Source organism: Mustela nivalis (genome assembly GCF_964662115.1).
Source record: "Mustela nivalis genome assembly, chromosome: 1".
In the NCBI taxonomy this organism is placed as follows: Eukaryota; Metazoa; Chordata; class Mammalia; order Carnivora; family Mustelidae; genus Mustela; species Mustela nivalis.
In genome coordinates, this window is record NC_139020.1 from 195,079,711 (window position 1) to 195,093,560 (window position 13,850).

The following is a 13,850-nucleotide window of genomic DNA, read 5'->3' on the forward strand; positions in this document are numbered from 1 at the left end:
CTCCTGCTCTAGTTCTGGCAGAGGACCTGGCCAGTGGCTTGATAACCACTTGCTTGGCTGGTGAGTTGGTAACTCCTAGAGTCCATGCACTAACTCAGTATCCTCAGAGCTGCCTGCCGTTTCCTGGCTCCCTTGAACCAGAGAAGACCTCCTCGGGCCTGCCACTCTGCCCATGGTCATTGGAGGGTGGCCAAGGGTTACGAAGAGCCTCGGAGGGAACATCCCAGCTTGTGAGCAATAGGCCGCGCATAGGTTCTCCTGGCAGACTGCTCAAGGAGGCGGCCCACACAGCCTGGAGGAGGCCTGCCACATCACGTGGCTCTGCTGAGCCACATGGACACGGCAGGTGAGTGTGGCGGTCCCTGCAGCCACTACTCCTGTAGCTTAGGCAGTCCAGAGACCCGCTGTGCTGTTCCGTGGGCTTCAGCCTTGTGTGAGGAGCAAGAGCAGGCAGCGGGCTGCCAGGGTGAGCTGCCTGAGCAGTTGATGTGGGGGAGAGACAGGTGCAGGGTGCTGCCCACACTGCCGGGGGCGGGGGCGGCTGCTGAAGACAGGAAGTGGAACTGCAGGCTGGTAAGGCGCGCTGTGCCTCGGCTAGCCGCCCAACTGGAGCAGGCCTGGAGAGGCTGCCCGTGCTTCAGGGGTCCCCGGGGTGTCAGGACCTAGCTGTGGACATACGGAAGTCCAGAAGTGTGGGGCTGTGGGACAGGACTGAAAAATGAGAAATTTGGGTAGTTTTCCCTACCCCTTCCTTGGAGAATGTACAGGAAATGAGCGTCTAAAATGAGTTAATGAGGGGCTCCTGGCTGGCTAAGTCAGTAGAACATGTGACTCTTGATCTCAGGATCATGAGTTCAAGCTCCACACTGGCATGGAGCTTACTTAAAAAAAAGGGAGGGGGCACAAAATAAAAATAAAGTGAGTTAATGGGTAGGAAAGGGGGCTTGAGAACCTCCCTGATAGTATAAACATATAAGTTTTACCTTCAGTTCTGGTGCTTCTTAGCCCATGTCCCTCCTGGTCCCCATCTGGGGTTGCAAGATGCCTGAACAGAATTTGTCCCCGTTGTAAACTAAAGTAGGAGTGTGAGGCTGAGGTCATAAAGGTGGTCGCCTTGTAATTCAACAAGTGCTCCCAAGCACCCGGGCCTTGGCAAGTGCTAGGTGATGACAGTCTGGTGGGGAAGGTGGAGAACTAAGCTGTTCATCAGACAGCAAGCTCTGGAACACTGAGTGATTTGTCTCCAACTAATTCTTGGTTTATTGAAATCATCATGCGAAACCAAGTTAATGTTGGTGTACCAGAAGGTACTTCAACCCAGGGACCCGCAGATGGTAGCAGAGACTTTTCTGTTCCCTGAACCACAGTTCTCTCACTGGGGCTCACCCCATACTGGGGACTAGAGAGGCCCTCGGAGAAAATGCAGTCCTGACTATAGGCAGACTTGCAAGGGGGAGCAAAGATTGATTGTATGGAAAGTAACAAGAATGAGCAAAAAGGTGTACTATAATGCCAAGCTTAAAAGCAGTTCATGATTCACAAGAGTCTTCAGCACACAAACATTTAATAATAGGGAGGGGATGGGGAGCAACAAAACCACATTGCTGGCACATCAGCTTGGGGCAGAGCTGGGGCCAGGAGGGAGTTATCAGGGACATTCCTGGCTTAGCAAAATGGGGGGGCTCCTCTTGCCTCTTTCTATTCTGCCCCACCTTTAGCACCTGGGCCTGGGCCTCACCTCCAGTGGCAGAGGGGAGCCAGGCTGGGCTGGGCTGGTCTCTCAAGGGGCTGATTTAAGATGGCTGTTGAGCAGACAGGAGGCTACCCACAGCTTCCCATAAGGCACCCTCCATAGGCTTTGGAGGTTATTGAGTAAATACTCTGACATTCATGGGTTGGAGACCTAGATTCAAACAGGCTCTTCTGCCCCTCCAGGCATTCATGGCCAGCACCCTTAGTCCGGCTGTCCCCATCTGGGAATAACGTTGAGTTGCAAAGACCCTGTCAGAGGAGCCCCACATGGGTTTCCTACATTGTAAAGGGAGGTTCCTGATAACTGCGCTCTTGCCCTGCCTTCCTGAAGAGGGACCCGGGGAGCAGGGCTCTCCGTACTCTTCCAGCTCTGACTGCCTGCTGTAAATGCTCTCCTTGAGATGGGCTGGGGTGTGGGATCAACCCATCGTGTCTGGCGCAGGGCAGGTAGGCCTGCTGTTGACTGATGGAGGGATGCCCGGACTATACTCGGCCCCAGAGTGGTTCTGGGGTATAGTGTCTGAATCCTCAGTGGCCATCGCTCCTCTGGCCCTGGTTGTGCAAGGGAATCACGAACACCGAGATGTCATCGTAGGACACCTGCCCTTCTCCTGTGGGACCGTCGTCCTTTCCCTGTGTGCTGTGTATCAGCATTTGGGCCAGCTCCGAGAACCTGTGGGGATCATCCTACGGATGCACTTTGGAGCCAGAGCAGAGAGGCAAGGGCAGTCCTCAGGGAGAACTTGCATACAGCTAGACATGTGGGGACCCAAACAATGCAGTCCAGCTGTAGGGCCAGGCAAGGCCACAAGCATGGGATGGCCACAGGCTGGACCATGGAGATTTTGGTCCTGGGGATTTCTGAACCCAGAGGTTTTGGGGACCCACCATCACCCCCCAGAAGTTTGAGATAGCCCTCTCTGCTCCTGACCACCTGTCCTGAGCCAGGTTCATCACCAGCGCTGTCTTCTCGGCCACAACTACTTCCTAGTGTCGTTGAAGCTACAGTACCTGTGTGGGTCCTCTCGGTTGCCAGGGAGGAAGCTCCGCACTAGCTGTGCCACCTGCTCATTGGACAGGACATCCCAGAGACCATCAGTTGCCATGACAACCACATCCTCCTCCTGTAGCTCCAGTTGGTCCACATCCAGTATGGTTACCTGCAAGTTAAGCCTGAGGGTCCCTCAGCACTCCCTTCCCTGCTCCCGCCAGCCTCGTCGTCTGCCTTTCTGGGCAGACGGAAGCTGGTGTGGACTGTCTGTGGGCCACTCACCTGTGGGACAGAGAGCAAGAAGGGCTTGAGCTGAATGTTTGTGTCCAGGACTCTGAGCTGATGGTCTCCCAGGCCCCGGGAGACGGCCAATGTTCCCAGTAACCGAGCCTGGGGACAAGGGAGACGTGAGGTGACAGCTGTTTGCTGTCAAATGTGCAAATAAAGCACACAGAAGCGTACCGTGGCCCTCAGGTGCCCTGGGATGAGGGACAGACATCCTGTAGCCTTGGGGCAAACTCCGTGACCTCAGCTACAGTCCACCCAACAAGGAAGAAGGGAGCTCCCCTCTCTCCAGGGAGCAATTTAAGAGGGGTTCTTAAGAGGGGGCCATTCACTGACCTGCCTACCCTGTCCATGGATCAGTGGGTACTTGAGATCCGACTTCTCCACACACTTGTAGCTCCTACCAGGGTCAGACCCAGCGTCAACCCAGGCCCCACCCACCCCCTCACCTCCCTGCACCACAGAGCCCACCCTGCCCAGGCTGAAAGAGGACAGCCCCAAGTCCACACACTGGGCCTGGACACCAGGGCTCTCCCCACTGTCTCCCAAGCCCACCTCGCTCACCAGCCCCTCATGTGGTGATCCCGGAACAAAACCTTCTGCCCCAAGTCATCACCCTTCAGTCGCCGAGGGAACTCCAGTCGGGTGAACTCACCAGCCAGAAGCTCGGGGTAGACAAAGGCCTCGGGTAGGGAGGCCAGGCACAGATCAGGCTCTCTGGTGGCCTCTGGTGACTGGGGACTCACAAGTTGGGGATCCACAGCCTCCCTCTGCAAGACACCTACCAGCTGCTGGATCCGCTGCCGCTCAGTCTCTGGGGTGAACTCAGAGCTCAGGGGCCGGATCTCATCTTTTCGTACCAATATGGCCCTGGACAGGGTTGACAAAGAGAGGTCTGTGGGGCAGACTCTGCCCTCGTTCATGGCCTCCATCCTGTTGGCCCCTCCTCCAGCCACCAGGGACCAGCTCTGCCTATGCCAGTCTCTTGCTCAAAGCCCCCATGACTACCTACAGCCTGCAGAATAAAGGCTCAGGCCTCCTGCCCTCCCTGGCATCTGCCGTCCACTCAGCTGACACACCAGGTACGTAAGCAACTTAGCCAGTCAGTCCCCATATCCATCCCTCCACTTCCAACCCCCTTTCACTGTCCCCCATGCCTCTGGTGCCCACCTGCCCACCCCGCCCTGCCTACCCTCTGGCTCTTACCTGCTGTCCCCAGCATTGGCCACATACAGCTTTCCCTGCAGGGACACAGCCACCAGGGCTGTGCAGCCGCCCACCTGGCCCGAGGCCTCCAGCTCCCGCCCGATCACCTCATCCTGGGGCAAACCGAAGCCACCTGAGCTGCTGCTGGCACTGCCATCACACCACTCCGTCCCCAGTCCCCACCCCAGAGTTCACTTCCCCAACAGCAAGCCTGGTGGTCCCCACGCAAGGTCTAGCTCTGACTCCAGGATCCTTGTGGTCAGAGGATCCAGGCGTATCCCCTGGGAGGGAGGGAAGTCCTAATCAGAACTGAGGAAGGGAAAGCCACCCCTGCACCAAGAAGGACCAGAGGGGTGCATGAGGTATGGGGCATGGAAAACCCCCCGGCGCATACCACACAACTGGATAAATGGGAGGGCTTATGATGATAGCGATGATCACTACTAACAAGCCAACCCCATCCTGTCCTCCCAGTGCAAAGATCCCAGGAAACCACTGCTGTGGGCAGGGATGCCCCTCAGGTCCCTGGACCCTTCCCCAGGCAAAGGCCACACTCACACATTCCTGGAAGGCACTCTCCAGAGCCCCGATCACCAAGTCTTCCGCCCTAATGCCCTTTTCTTCCACAAACTGGGGATCACTGGTGCAGACGCAATGGCCGCTGAGGTGCATGGGGGGCCGAGTGGCCACTACACCCTCCACCACGGCCTCCAGCTGCCGGCGCAGGCAGGAGTGCAGGGTGTTAGCAGCCAGGATGGCCGCAGCCGGACCGCCGTGCCCATCAAACAGGGCCCAGTAATGACCTGTCAGGAGCTGTGCCGGAAGGGCTTGGCATCAGGCTCTGCCTGGCTTCGCCAGTTGTCCCCCGGCCCAGAGTGGGACACTAAAGCAAGAACCTCAACTTGCAGTCCTGGTCCCAGCCTGTAAGATGGGCATAGGCCCAGCTGCACTCACCTCCTCTGAGCACAGGGCCAGCCACTCCTGGTCCTCTTCGGCCCCAAACTCACATCTCCGTATGCACAGCTGCCCACAGGCCGCCTGATCCTCATTGAACTCAGATTTCTCTGCATTGATGATCCTGAGGCCGGTAAGTGACCAGTGACCCTTCAGGGACACACCCATACCCCCATGGGCAGAACCAGAGCTGGTACACAGAAGGAGCCAGCCCTACCTCTGAGGCAGCAGCCCCCATGCTGCCCCTAACAGGCACCTGGACAGTGTTAAGTTTCCGAACTGATCAGTAACCTCAGACTAAGGCAGAACTCTGGGGCCCAGATCCCCTGGGAGACTACCCGCTGACCTGGGCTGGGAGGTGAGGGGGGGTGCTGCTTGGGGACATCTGGGCTCCTTTGCCTATCCTCTGCCCCATCTCAGCCAGATTTGCAGTCCCATACAGCACAGGCCACAACCCAGTGTGAGATGCATGCCTGCCAGTGAGCTCCAAGATCCACAGTGCTGGAACTCTGTCCAGTGTCCCTGCCTCATCCTGGAAGCCCCAGAGGTGCAGGTCCTTCCCAAGTCGCAAGCCTCTCTGAGGGAGGCTGGAGTTCCAAAGAAAAGGGTGGGGCGGGGATTGGCGGGGGGCGGGGGAGGAGGCTGTCCAGAGTCCCAGGTGAGGACAGGAGGGGGCTATCCACTGGCCGGGGGTGGGGGCACTCGCTCAGCTTAGGCTATTTTCCAGGTTGGTCCCGGCTCTGGGGCTGACCCAGCAGGGCCGGGGCGGGAGGGAACCCGAGGGGCGGGGTGGGGGAGCCCGAGGGACTGGAGTAGGGATCCGAGGGGTGGGGTGGGCTCCCGGGGCGGGGCACTCACTCGGCGTAGCCTGCATTCCAGGGCAGCGCGCGGCCCCGCGCCGGGCTGCGCACAGGCCGGGCGTCCGGTCTGCGCGGGGCGTCGGCGGGGCTGGGGCCCGAGCCCGAGCCGCGCAGAAAGCGGGGCCGCCGGTAGGGCACTGGGCTGGCGCGCGGCCGGGGGGGCCGCGGCGCGGGGAGCGGACCCCCCGGCAGAAAGCGGCGCCGGAACCAGCCGGCGGACATGGTGCGGCGGCAGGGGGCTGCCCGCGGGGCGCCGGGCGGGAGGAGGAAGCGGACCGGGGCCGGGGGCGGGGCCGGGGGCGGGGCGGTGACGCCCCCAAACTCCGGCCTCCCGCGGGGAGTGCGCGCGCGGCATGGGCGCCCCCGGGACTGCTGAGCCTCGTCACGGCCCTGAGAAGCTGAGGCTGTTGTCAAGCCCACTTCACGGGCAAGAAAACTGAGGCCTCGAGAAGCCCAGCGGCTTGCCCGCGTCACACACCCGCCCGAGCAGGCCGGGTGCAGCTGCACACGCGGGGGGGGGGGGGGGGGGCGCTGGCCCTGGCCACGGGAAAGGCCCTCCTGGCCACCCCCAACCCAGCGAAGTGACGGGGTCGAATGAAGGCAGCCGGGGCGTCCACGCCGTCCCCCGCCCCATGCAGCAGAGCCTCTGGCCTCCTCCTGCTGGGCCCCAGCCTTGCGCAAGGGGAAGATGGGAACAGGATGTGCTTAGAGGTGTCAGACTGAGGCGTTGAGTAAGTCTCAGAGCACTGGGTTCTCCCAGGTGGCCTTCATTCACCACCCCCGTAGTCTGTCACCTTCCGCCCCCAGATGGGCCTTGGTGGTCACCCTGGCCTTTCTCATCGCGGGAGGCCGCTCCCCAGTTAGGGGACAGCCTCTCAAATGACTTCCCCCACCCCCCCAGTCAAGATATCCTCTGTGGACAGACAGCAGGCTCTTCACTGGCTGGTGGACAAAGGGAACTCGTGGTCCCCAAAAGGCTCCAACCTGAGTGCAGACTTGGAACTAAGGAAGTGAAAGACTTTCATCTTTGCTGGAGGAGAGATGTTGCAGTCTCTTCCCCGCTGACCAGCTGTCACGGGGGGGTCAGCAGCAGTGTCTCCCTTGCCTGTTAACAGAGGCTTTGTCACCCTTCTGTCACTTAAGCCCAACTCCTGGCACAGGACTGTTCTTTCTGTCTCATAAGGGGTCTCTAAGGCCACAGAGGAGAAGTGTCCTGATACCCAGGGTGTGCTGTTTCCATTATGACAGTTCAGCTGACTCAGAACCTCCCCCCGCCCCCAGGGGATTTCTCTTCCCCTTTCCGCCTCCAGAAAGGCAGGCTTGCCACCTCAAAGTCCCTGAGCCCCTTAGCCCAGGGTCCTCGGGGAGGGCTGCAGGAGGAGTCCCTTCCTTTGCCTCCACGGCTAAGCCTGGAACATACAGGTTCACAAGGCCCTACTTCTCTGGGTGCCAGCCCTGCCTCACTGGGGGGTCCCCCTGCCCAGGGAGGGCTGTTCTTGAGACAGGAAGCTGTGTCCCATGTCCCCTCCCTCAGATGACTCCAGTGCAGAGCAGCCTGGGGGCTAACTTACTGACCCCACTGTGTGCACCGGGGCCCCACACTGGGGGCAGGCACACAGCACTAATGGAGATGGGCTCCCCTGCTCTGGTGGTGAAGTCCTGATAGATGGTGCTTGGTCCAGCTGGCAAGGGGGTGGGGAAAAGTCAGAAAAAGCTTTCTAGAGGACACCTGAGCTATGGCCTATCATTGGAACAGAAAGACCAGGGACCAGGGACCCAGGGTGGGGCAGACCTACCTGAGGAGGCAGACCTCCTTTCCCCCACCAGCTAATGGCTCAGAGGGTTTTAAAATCTAAAATGACACAAGCTCGGGGCGCCTGGGTGGCTCAGTGGGTTAAAGCCTATGCCTTCGGCTCGGGTCATGATCCCAGGGTCCTGGGATGGAGCCCCACATCGGACTCTCTGCTCAGTGGGGAGCCTGCTTCCTCCTCTCTCTCTGCCTGCCTCTCTGCCTACTTGTGATCTCTGTCTGTCAAATAAATAAATAAATTCTTTAAAAAATAAAATAAAATAAAATAAAATAAAATAAAATAAAATAAAATGACACAAGCTCCAACCCACTGTCTTGGGCTTCCCTGGGTGGGATGAATCTGATCCTCTCAAGTCTATTCAGAGAAGCTCTGGGTGGCAGAGGTGGTCTGTTGCTCAGTATAGCTGTGGAGTCCTATGGTGGTCCCGTCCTCCCTATCCCAAGGTGGCCTGAGTGTTCTGTCAGTGCCACAGAGGCTCCTCCGGCCTCTACTCTTGTTTGGATCCCAAGCCTGACTATCTTAGTTTTCTACCTCATTTTGCTGAAGCACATCCTCTAACAACTTTCCAAGAAAGGATGACTGGAAGGTAATTCCCTGGGTCCTTGCAAGTCTGAAAAGGTTTGTCTCAAAAGCCACGCCCCACTTTAAAGTAAGCTCTACACCCATCATGGGGCAAAAGCCTTTGCTTTTACTGATACTTTGTTTCAGAATTCTGACTTCTCTCTTCATTGTCTTCTGACTGTTGCTGCTTCTACAATCCAGTGCCCCTCTCATTCCCAGACTTTTGGATTGGCCATTTGCCTTTTTCTTTCTCCAGAAATTTCCAGGCACTTCCATCTCTATTGTCTGAAATTGTAGGCGAGGTTCCTTGGGGTGGGTCTCCCTTCATTCCTGGGCTGAGCCCATCCTGGGGGCCATGCAAATCCTCACCCTCCGGCAACACCCTTCTCCCTACTGTTCAGATGAACCCAAGCTTGCCCCAGCTCCTGGCCAGACGCCTCTCCTCAGCTAACTCAGCCAGCATGTGGGGGAGGGGGGTGGGGAGGAGCAAGTTTAAAAGAAAAAGATTTTTATGCTACATTTTTCCCCTCACAATGAGAATAGTTTTTGTTGAGTCCCACAACTCAAAATTTCAAAGATGGGGTGCCTGACTGGCTCAGTAGAATATGCTACACTCCATCTCAGGGTCATGAGTTCAAGTCCCAAATTGGGCATAGAGATTACTTTGGAGGGGGGGGGGAAGGCCTTTAAAAAAAAAACCCAATTCAAAAGGTATGAAAGTGTATTTAGTAACAAGTCTCCGCGCACAACCCCATTTCCTCCCTGGCCATGCAGTTCCTCTCCTGGGAGACATCCAGTACTACTAGTTTCTTGCAGATCCTTCCAGAGATGCCAGATATTCTGTGCAAATTCAAGCAAAATAAATAAATAAATAAATAAATAAATAATTGCCTGTAAGACAAGAAATAATGAGTGTTGGCGAGGATGTGGGGGAATTCTTGTGCACTGTTGGTAGGATTGTAAATGGGTTGCAGCCAGTGTGGAAAACAGTATGGAGGTTCCTCAAAATTAAAAATAAAACCCTATGATCCAGCAACTTCACTTCTGGGTATTTATCCTAAGAAAGTGAAATCAACATCTTGAAACCATGGGCACCTTCATGTTCACGTCAGCATTATTTACAATAGCTAGGACATGGAAACAATCAGTGTCCACTGAGGGATGAATGGATGAAGACAGTGAGGAGCGCACATGTGTGCACACACGGATATTACTCAGCCATTAAAAAAGGGAATTCCGCCATTTGCAACAACACAAATGGACCATGAGTGCATTATGCTAAATGAAATAAGTCTGAAAAAGATAAACACTGTGTGATCTCACTTGTACATGGAATATAAACAAACAAATCCCAAATTCATAGACACAGAGGACAGACTGCTGGTTGTCAGAGGTTGGGGGCGGGGGTTGGCAAAATGGGAGGAAGTTGGTCAAAAGATACAAACTTCCAGTTATAAGGTAAGTAAATTCTGGGAATGTAATCTATAGCTTGGTGACTATAGTTAGCACTGCTGTATTGCACATCTGAAAGTTGCTAAGAGAGCAGATCTTAAAAGTTCTCATCACAAGAAAAATATTTGTAACTCCCATAGTGATGGATGTTAACTAAACTTACTGTGATCGTTTCATGAAATATACAAATATTAAATCACTGTTGTACACCTAAAACAGATACAATGTGATATGTCAATTATATCTCACTTTAAATAATTTTAAAATTACATTTATGTAAAATCTTTCCTCCTCCCCTCCTTTTCTTTACACGAGTGATAGTGTACTCTATGCCATGAGCTACACCTGACATTTTCATAGAAGATACTTCTTTTAGTATTAGTCCTTGAAGAGCTGCCTTATTGTTAAGGCTACAGAGTAGTCTCTGCAAAAATACAGATTTTAGATAGCTAGCCTCTCAGTGGTGGACATTCAGCTGGTTTTTAGTTATTTGCTTTACATTTTTTTGTGAGGGCGTATTGGTAGGATCAGTTCCTAGTAATGGAACTGTTGGGCCAAAGGCATATGCGTTGTTCATACCAGCATTATTCACAATAGCCCAAAGGTGGAAATGACAAAAACATCATGGACAAATGGATAAGCAAACTGTGGAATACACAGGCAATGGAACATTATTCAGCTATTAAAAAAACCCAAGTACTGTTGTATGCCACAATGTAGATGAGCATTATGCTAAATGAAAAAAGCCAGATATAAAAGGTCTTGCGTTTTATCTTTCCATTCAAATGAAATATCCAAAATAGGTCAATCCATGGAAACAGAAAGCAGACTACAGGTGGCCAGAGGCTGAAGGAGGGAGGAACAGGGAGTAACTGCTTGATAAATACCGTTTTCTTTCGGAGTGATGAAAATGTTTTAGAACTAGAGATGGTGGTTGTACAACATAGTGAATGTACTGACTTGATCACTTTAAGATGGTTATATTTTTTAAAAAAGATTTTATTTATTTAACAGAGCGCACAAGCAGGGGGAGAGGCAGAGGGAGAGGAAGAAGCAGGCTCCCCACTGAGCAGGGAGCAGGGGATGGGACTCCATCCTAGGATCCTGAGATCATAACCTGAGCCAAAGGCAGACGCTCAACTGACTGAGCCATCCAGGTGCCCTGGTTAATTTTATGTTATGTGTATTTCACCTCAATTCATAAAAGGAGGGGAGCATACATGTTCACAATTTTGTAGATATTGTCCTACATGAAGGTTGCACCGATTTGCTCTCCCATTAACCTATTTTTCCATCATTTGACCATGACAGTTTTTCACTGAAGTTTTTAATCTTTCCCTATAGGTAAAGATATGCAAGTCTAGTTCGACTTCCATTTATCTCAGTGAGAAAGGATAATCAATTTTTCATAGTTCTGAGAGACCTATTTGTATTTCTTTTTCTGTGAATAGTCTGTATCCTTTGCCCAGTTTCTTAGGGAGCCATTGGGTTTTTTCATATTGATTTCAGAACTCTTGATTTATTTATTCTTAAGATTTTATTTATTTATGTATTGAGAGAAAGAGAGTGAGGGGAGGGGCAGAGGGAGACAATCTCCAGCGGACTCCCCACTGAGCAGGGAGCCCACCTCGAACTTAATCCCTGACTCTGAGACCATGACCTGAGCCAAAATCAAGAGTCTGACGCCCAACTGACTGAGCCACTCCGATGCCCCAGAGCTCTTTATTTTGAAATGAGATACAAGGGGCGCCTGGGTGGCTCAGTGGGTTAAAGCCTCTGCCTTTGGCTCAGGTCATGATCCCAGAGTCCTGAGCCCTACATCAAGCCCCGAATCAAGCCCTGCATTGGGCTGTCTGCTCAGCGGGGAGCCTGCTTCCCTTCCTCTCTCTCTGTCTGCCTCTCTGCCTACTTGTGATCTCTGTCAAATAAATAAATAAAATCTTAAAAAAAAAAAAGAAATGAGATACAATTATGTTTTTGGTAGCCAATTACAGTTTCTTGTTTGTGTTTTGGTTTTGATGGTGGCTTTTTCCATATAGATTTTTAATTTTTAATGTAAAGGAATTTATCATTTTTTGTTCTTTTATGGCTGCTGGAATTTGGTGACATACTCAGAAAGCCTTCACTCCAAGATTCTAGAAAATTTCCCCTTTGTTCTTCAGTATTTTTATAGCTCACTTAAAAAAAAAAAATTAAACCTTGGATCCACCTGGAAAAAAAAAAATAAAACAGTATGTTCTAATAATTTCAGTGGCTGACTGTGTTGGGAAACATCAGAAAGGGACAACTAACCTGTTCCTGGATACTGTGTTCATCCTGGGCTCATGTGAGTTGCTGTATGCAGCTTTCTCATCTTTCTGCCTGAAACCAGATCTCAACCAGGGTTGGAGTCTGGGCATTCTGCTGGCCCTTGGGCTCCTTGCCTGCATCCCAGGCTGTGAAGCTGAGCAGGACTGGGCTAGAACCCATCTCCCAAGGAGTTTCCTTCCCTCGTCAAACCCTCCTCATTGTAGTGTGAGCTACTGATGGAGGGGATGAAGATCACTGCCCAATAGGATTTCTCATCTTTTGACTGTTCCACTGCCTTCAGTAAAGGAAACTAAGTTTCTGGGGACACTCACTACCTTGTGACCTATATCAAATCACTCTATCTCTCCAAACCTCTGATTCTTCAACTGTAAAAGACAGTAACACCTCCCTCCTAGGGGTGTCAGGAGGATTAAATAAATGTGCCCAGTACATAGAAGGGTGCAACACATAGACTCTATTTTTTTTTTTTTTTAAGTAAATACTACACCTGATATGGGGCTGAAAACTCACAACCTTGAGACCCAGAGTCTCATGCTCTACTGACTGAACCAGCCAGGTGCCCCAAGACTAATTGTTCATTCATTTGTTTATTTGGCAAATATCACTTAACACTTACCAATGCTGTGCACTGTTTTAGGTATTGGGGATACAGCAGGGGCAAAAAGTTAACTACTGGTAGAGGGAAGACAATAAAAAAGCAGATATAGGTATCAGGCAGCCATAAAAACAAAGGGAATGATGCAGGCAGGGGTTAGTCTGGCAGCAGCAAGGGAGACCGTGCCATTAAGGCAGTCACAGTTCATCCAGTGATGGACATTTCTTTTTTTTCTTTTTTTTTTTTTAAGATTTTTATTTATTTATTTGATAGAGAGAGATCACAAGTAGGCAGAGAGACAGGCAAATAGAGAGAGGGGGAAGCAGACTCCCCACTGAGCAGAGAGCCCGATGCGGGGCTCGATCCCAGGAACCCGAGATCATGACCCAAGCCGAAGGCAGAGGCCTAAACCACTGAGCCACCCAGGCACCCCGTGATGGACATTGCTATTGCTAAGGGGAACATAATATTATTATTTTTCGTGAACCTGTTTTCTTGGCTAATTCCTGTTTCTAAGAACTTGAGGCTCTTCTGCTTCTGTGGAATTGCCCACTGCTCCCGTGGAGGTGGCCAGGTCTGAGAGTTGATGTAATTGTTGGCTCTGGTCCCTCTGTGATGTGATGGGACAGGGCTGAGTCAAGAGTGTGCCCGTGAACTATTCTTCCAAGGGCAGCCCGTGAAGCCACACAGTTTTTATGGTCCATTGCGAGTTCTGGTGTGGCCAACGTGAGCACACTGCACAGGCTCAGGCCTCAGGGTGTGCACAGGAAGAAAAACAAGAAAATCCCGAGCCTGGGTGGCTCAGTCGGTTAAGCGTCTGCCTTCTGCTCAGGTCCTGATCTTGGGGTTCTGGAATCTGGGACCACAGTGGGCTCTCCACTCAGCAGCAAATCTGTTTCTCCCTCTTCCTCTGTGATCTCTCTCACTCAGATAAATAGATAAAATAAGAAAAGGATGGAAGGAAGGAAGGAAAAAGAGAGAAAGAAATAGGAAGGAAGGAAAAAAAAGAAAAAAAAATTCTTCAGGCTGCCTGGGTGGCTCTGTGCGTTAAGCAACCAACTCTCCATTTCTGA

General features: G+C 52.5%; 1 protein-coding gene across 1 annotated transcript; it reads right to left on the bottom strand.

Annotated features, from left to right (window-relative positions):
• Positions 1 to 1,547: 1,547 nt before the first annotated feature.
• Positions 1,548 to 6,337, bottom strand: PPM1M (protein phosphatase, Mg2+/Mn2+ dependent 1M). Its single transcript, XM_082701781.1, has 10 exons — positions 6,047 to 6,337; positions 5,189 to 5,312; positions 4,793 to 5,047; positions 4,235 to 4,347; positions 3,814 to 3,898; positions 3,593 to 3,711; positions 3,365 to 3,428; positions 3,026 to 3,133; positions 2,764 to 2,912; positions 1,548 to 2,425 (listed from the first exon to the last, which is right to left on the bottom strand). Exons 1-10 carry the CDS (start codon positions 6,268 to 6,270, stop codon positions 2,281 to 2,283), a joined length of 1,386 nt encoding a protein of 461 aa, XP_082557907.1. The 5' UTR covers positions 6,271 to 6,337; the 3' UTR covers positions 1,548 to 2,280.
• Between the last annotated feature and the right edge of the window lie 7,513 nt (positions 6,338 to 13,850).

Excerpts from the sequence above, each read along its gene's own strand:
- PPM1M (XM_082701781.1), bottom strand. The coding sequence starts at position 6,270 with ATGTCCGCCGGCTGGTTCCGGCGCCGCTTTCTGCCGGGGGGTCCGCTC. Across the intron at positions 5,313-6,046 it reads TGGAATGCAGGCTACGCCGA|GATCATCAATGCAGAGAAAT; the intron begins GTGAGTGCCCCG and ends TACCGGCCTCAG. Across the intron at positions 2,913-3,025 it reads TCTTGCTCTCTGTCCCACAG|GTAACCATACTGGATGTGGA; the intron begins GTGAGTGGCCCA and ends CTTAACTTGCAG.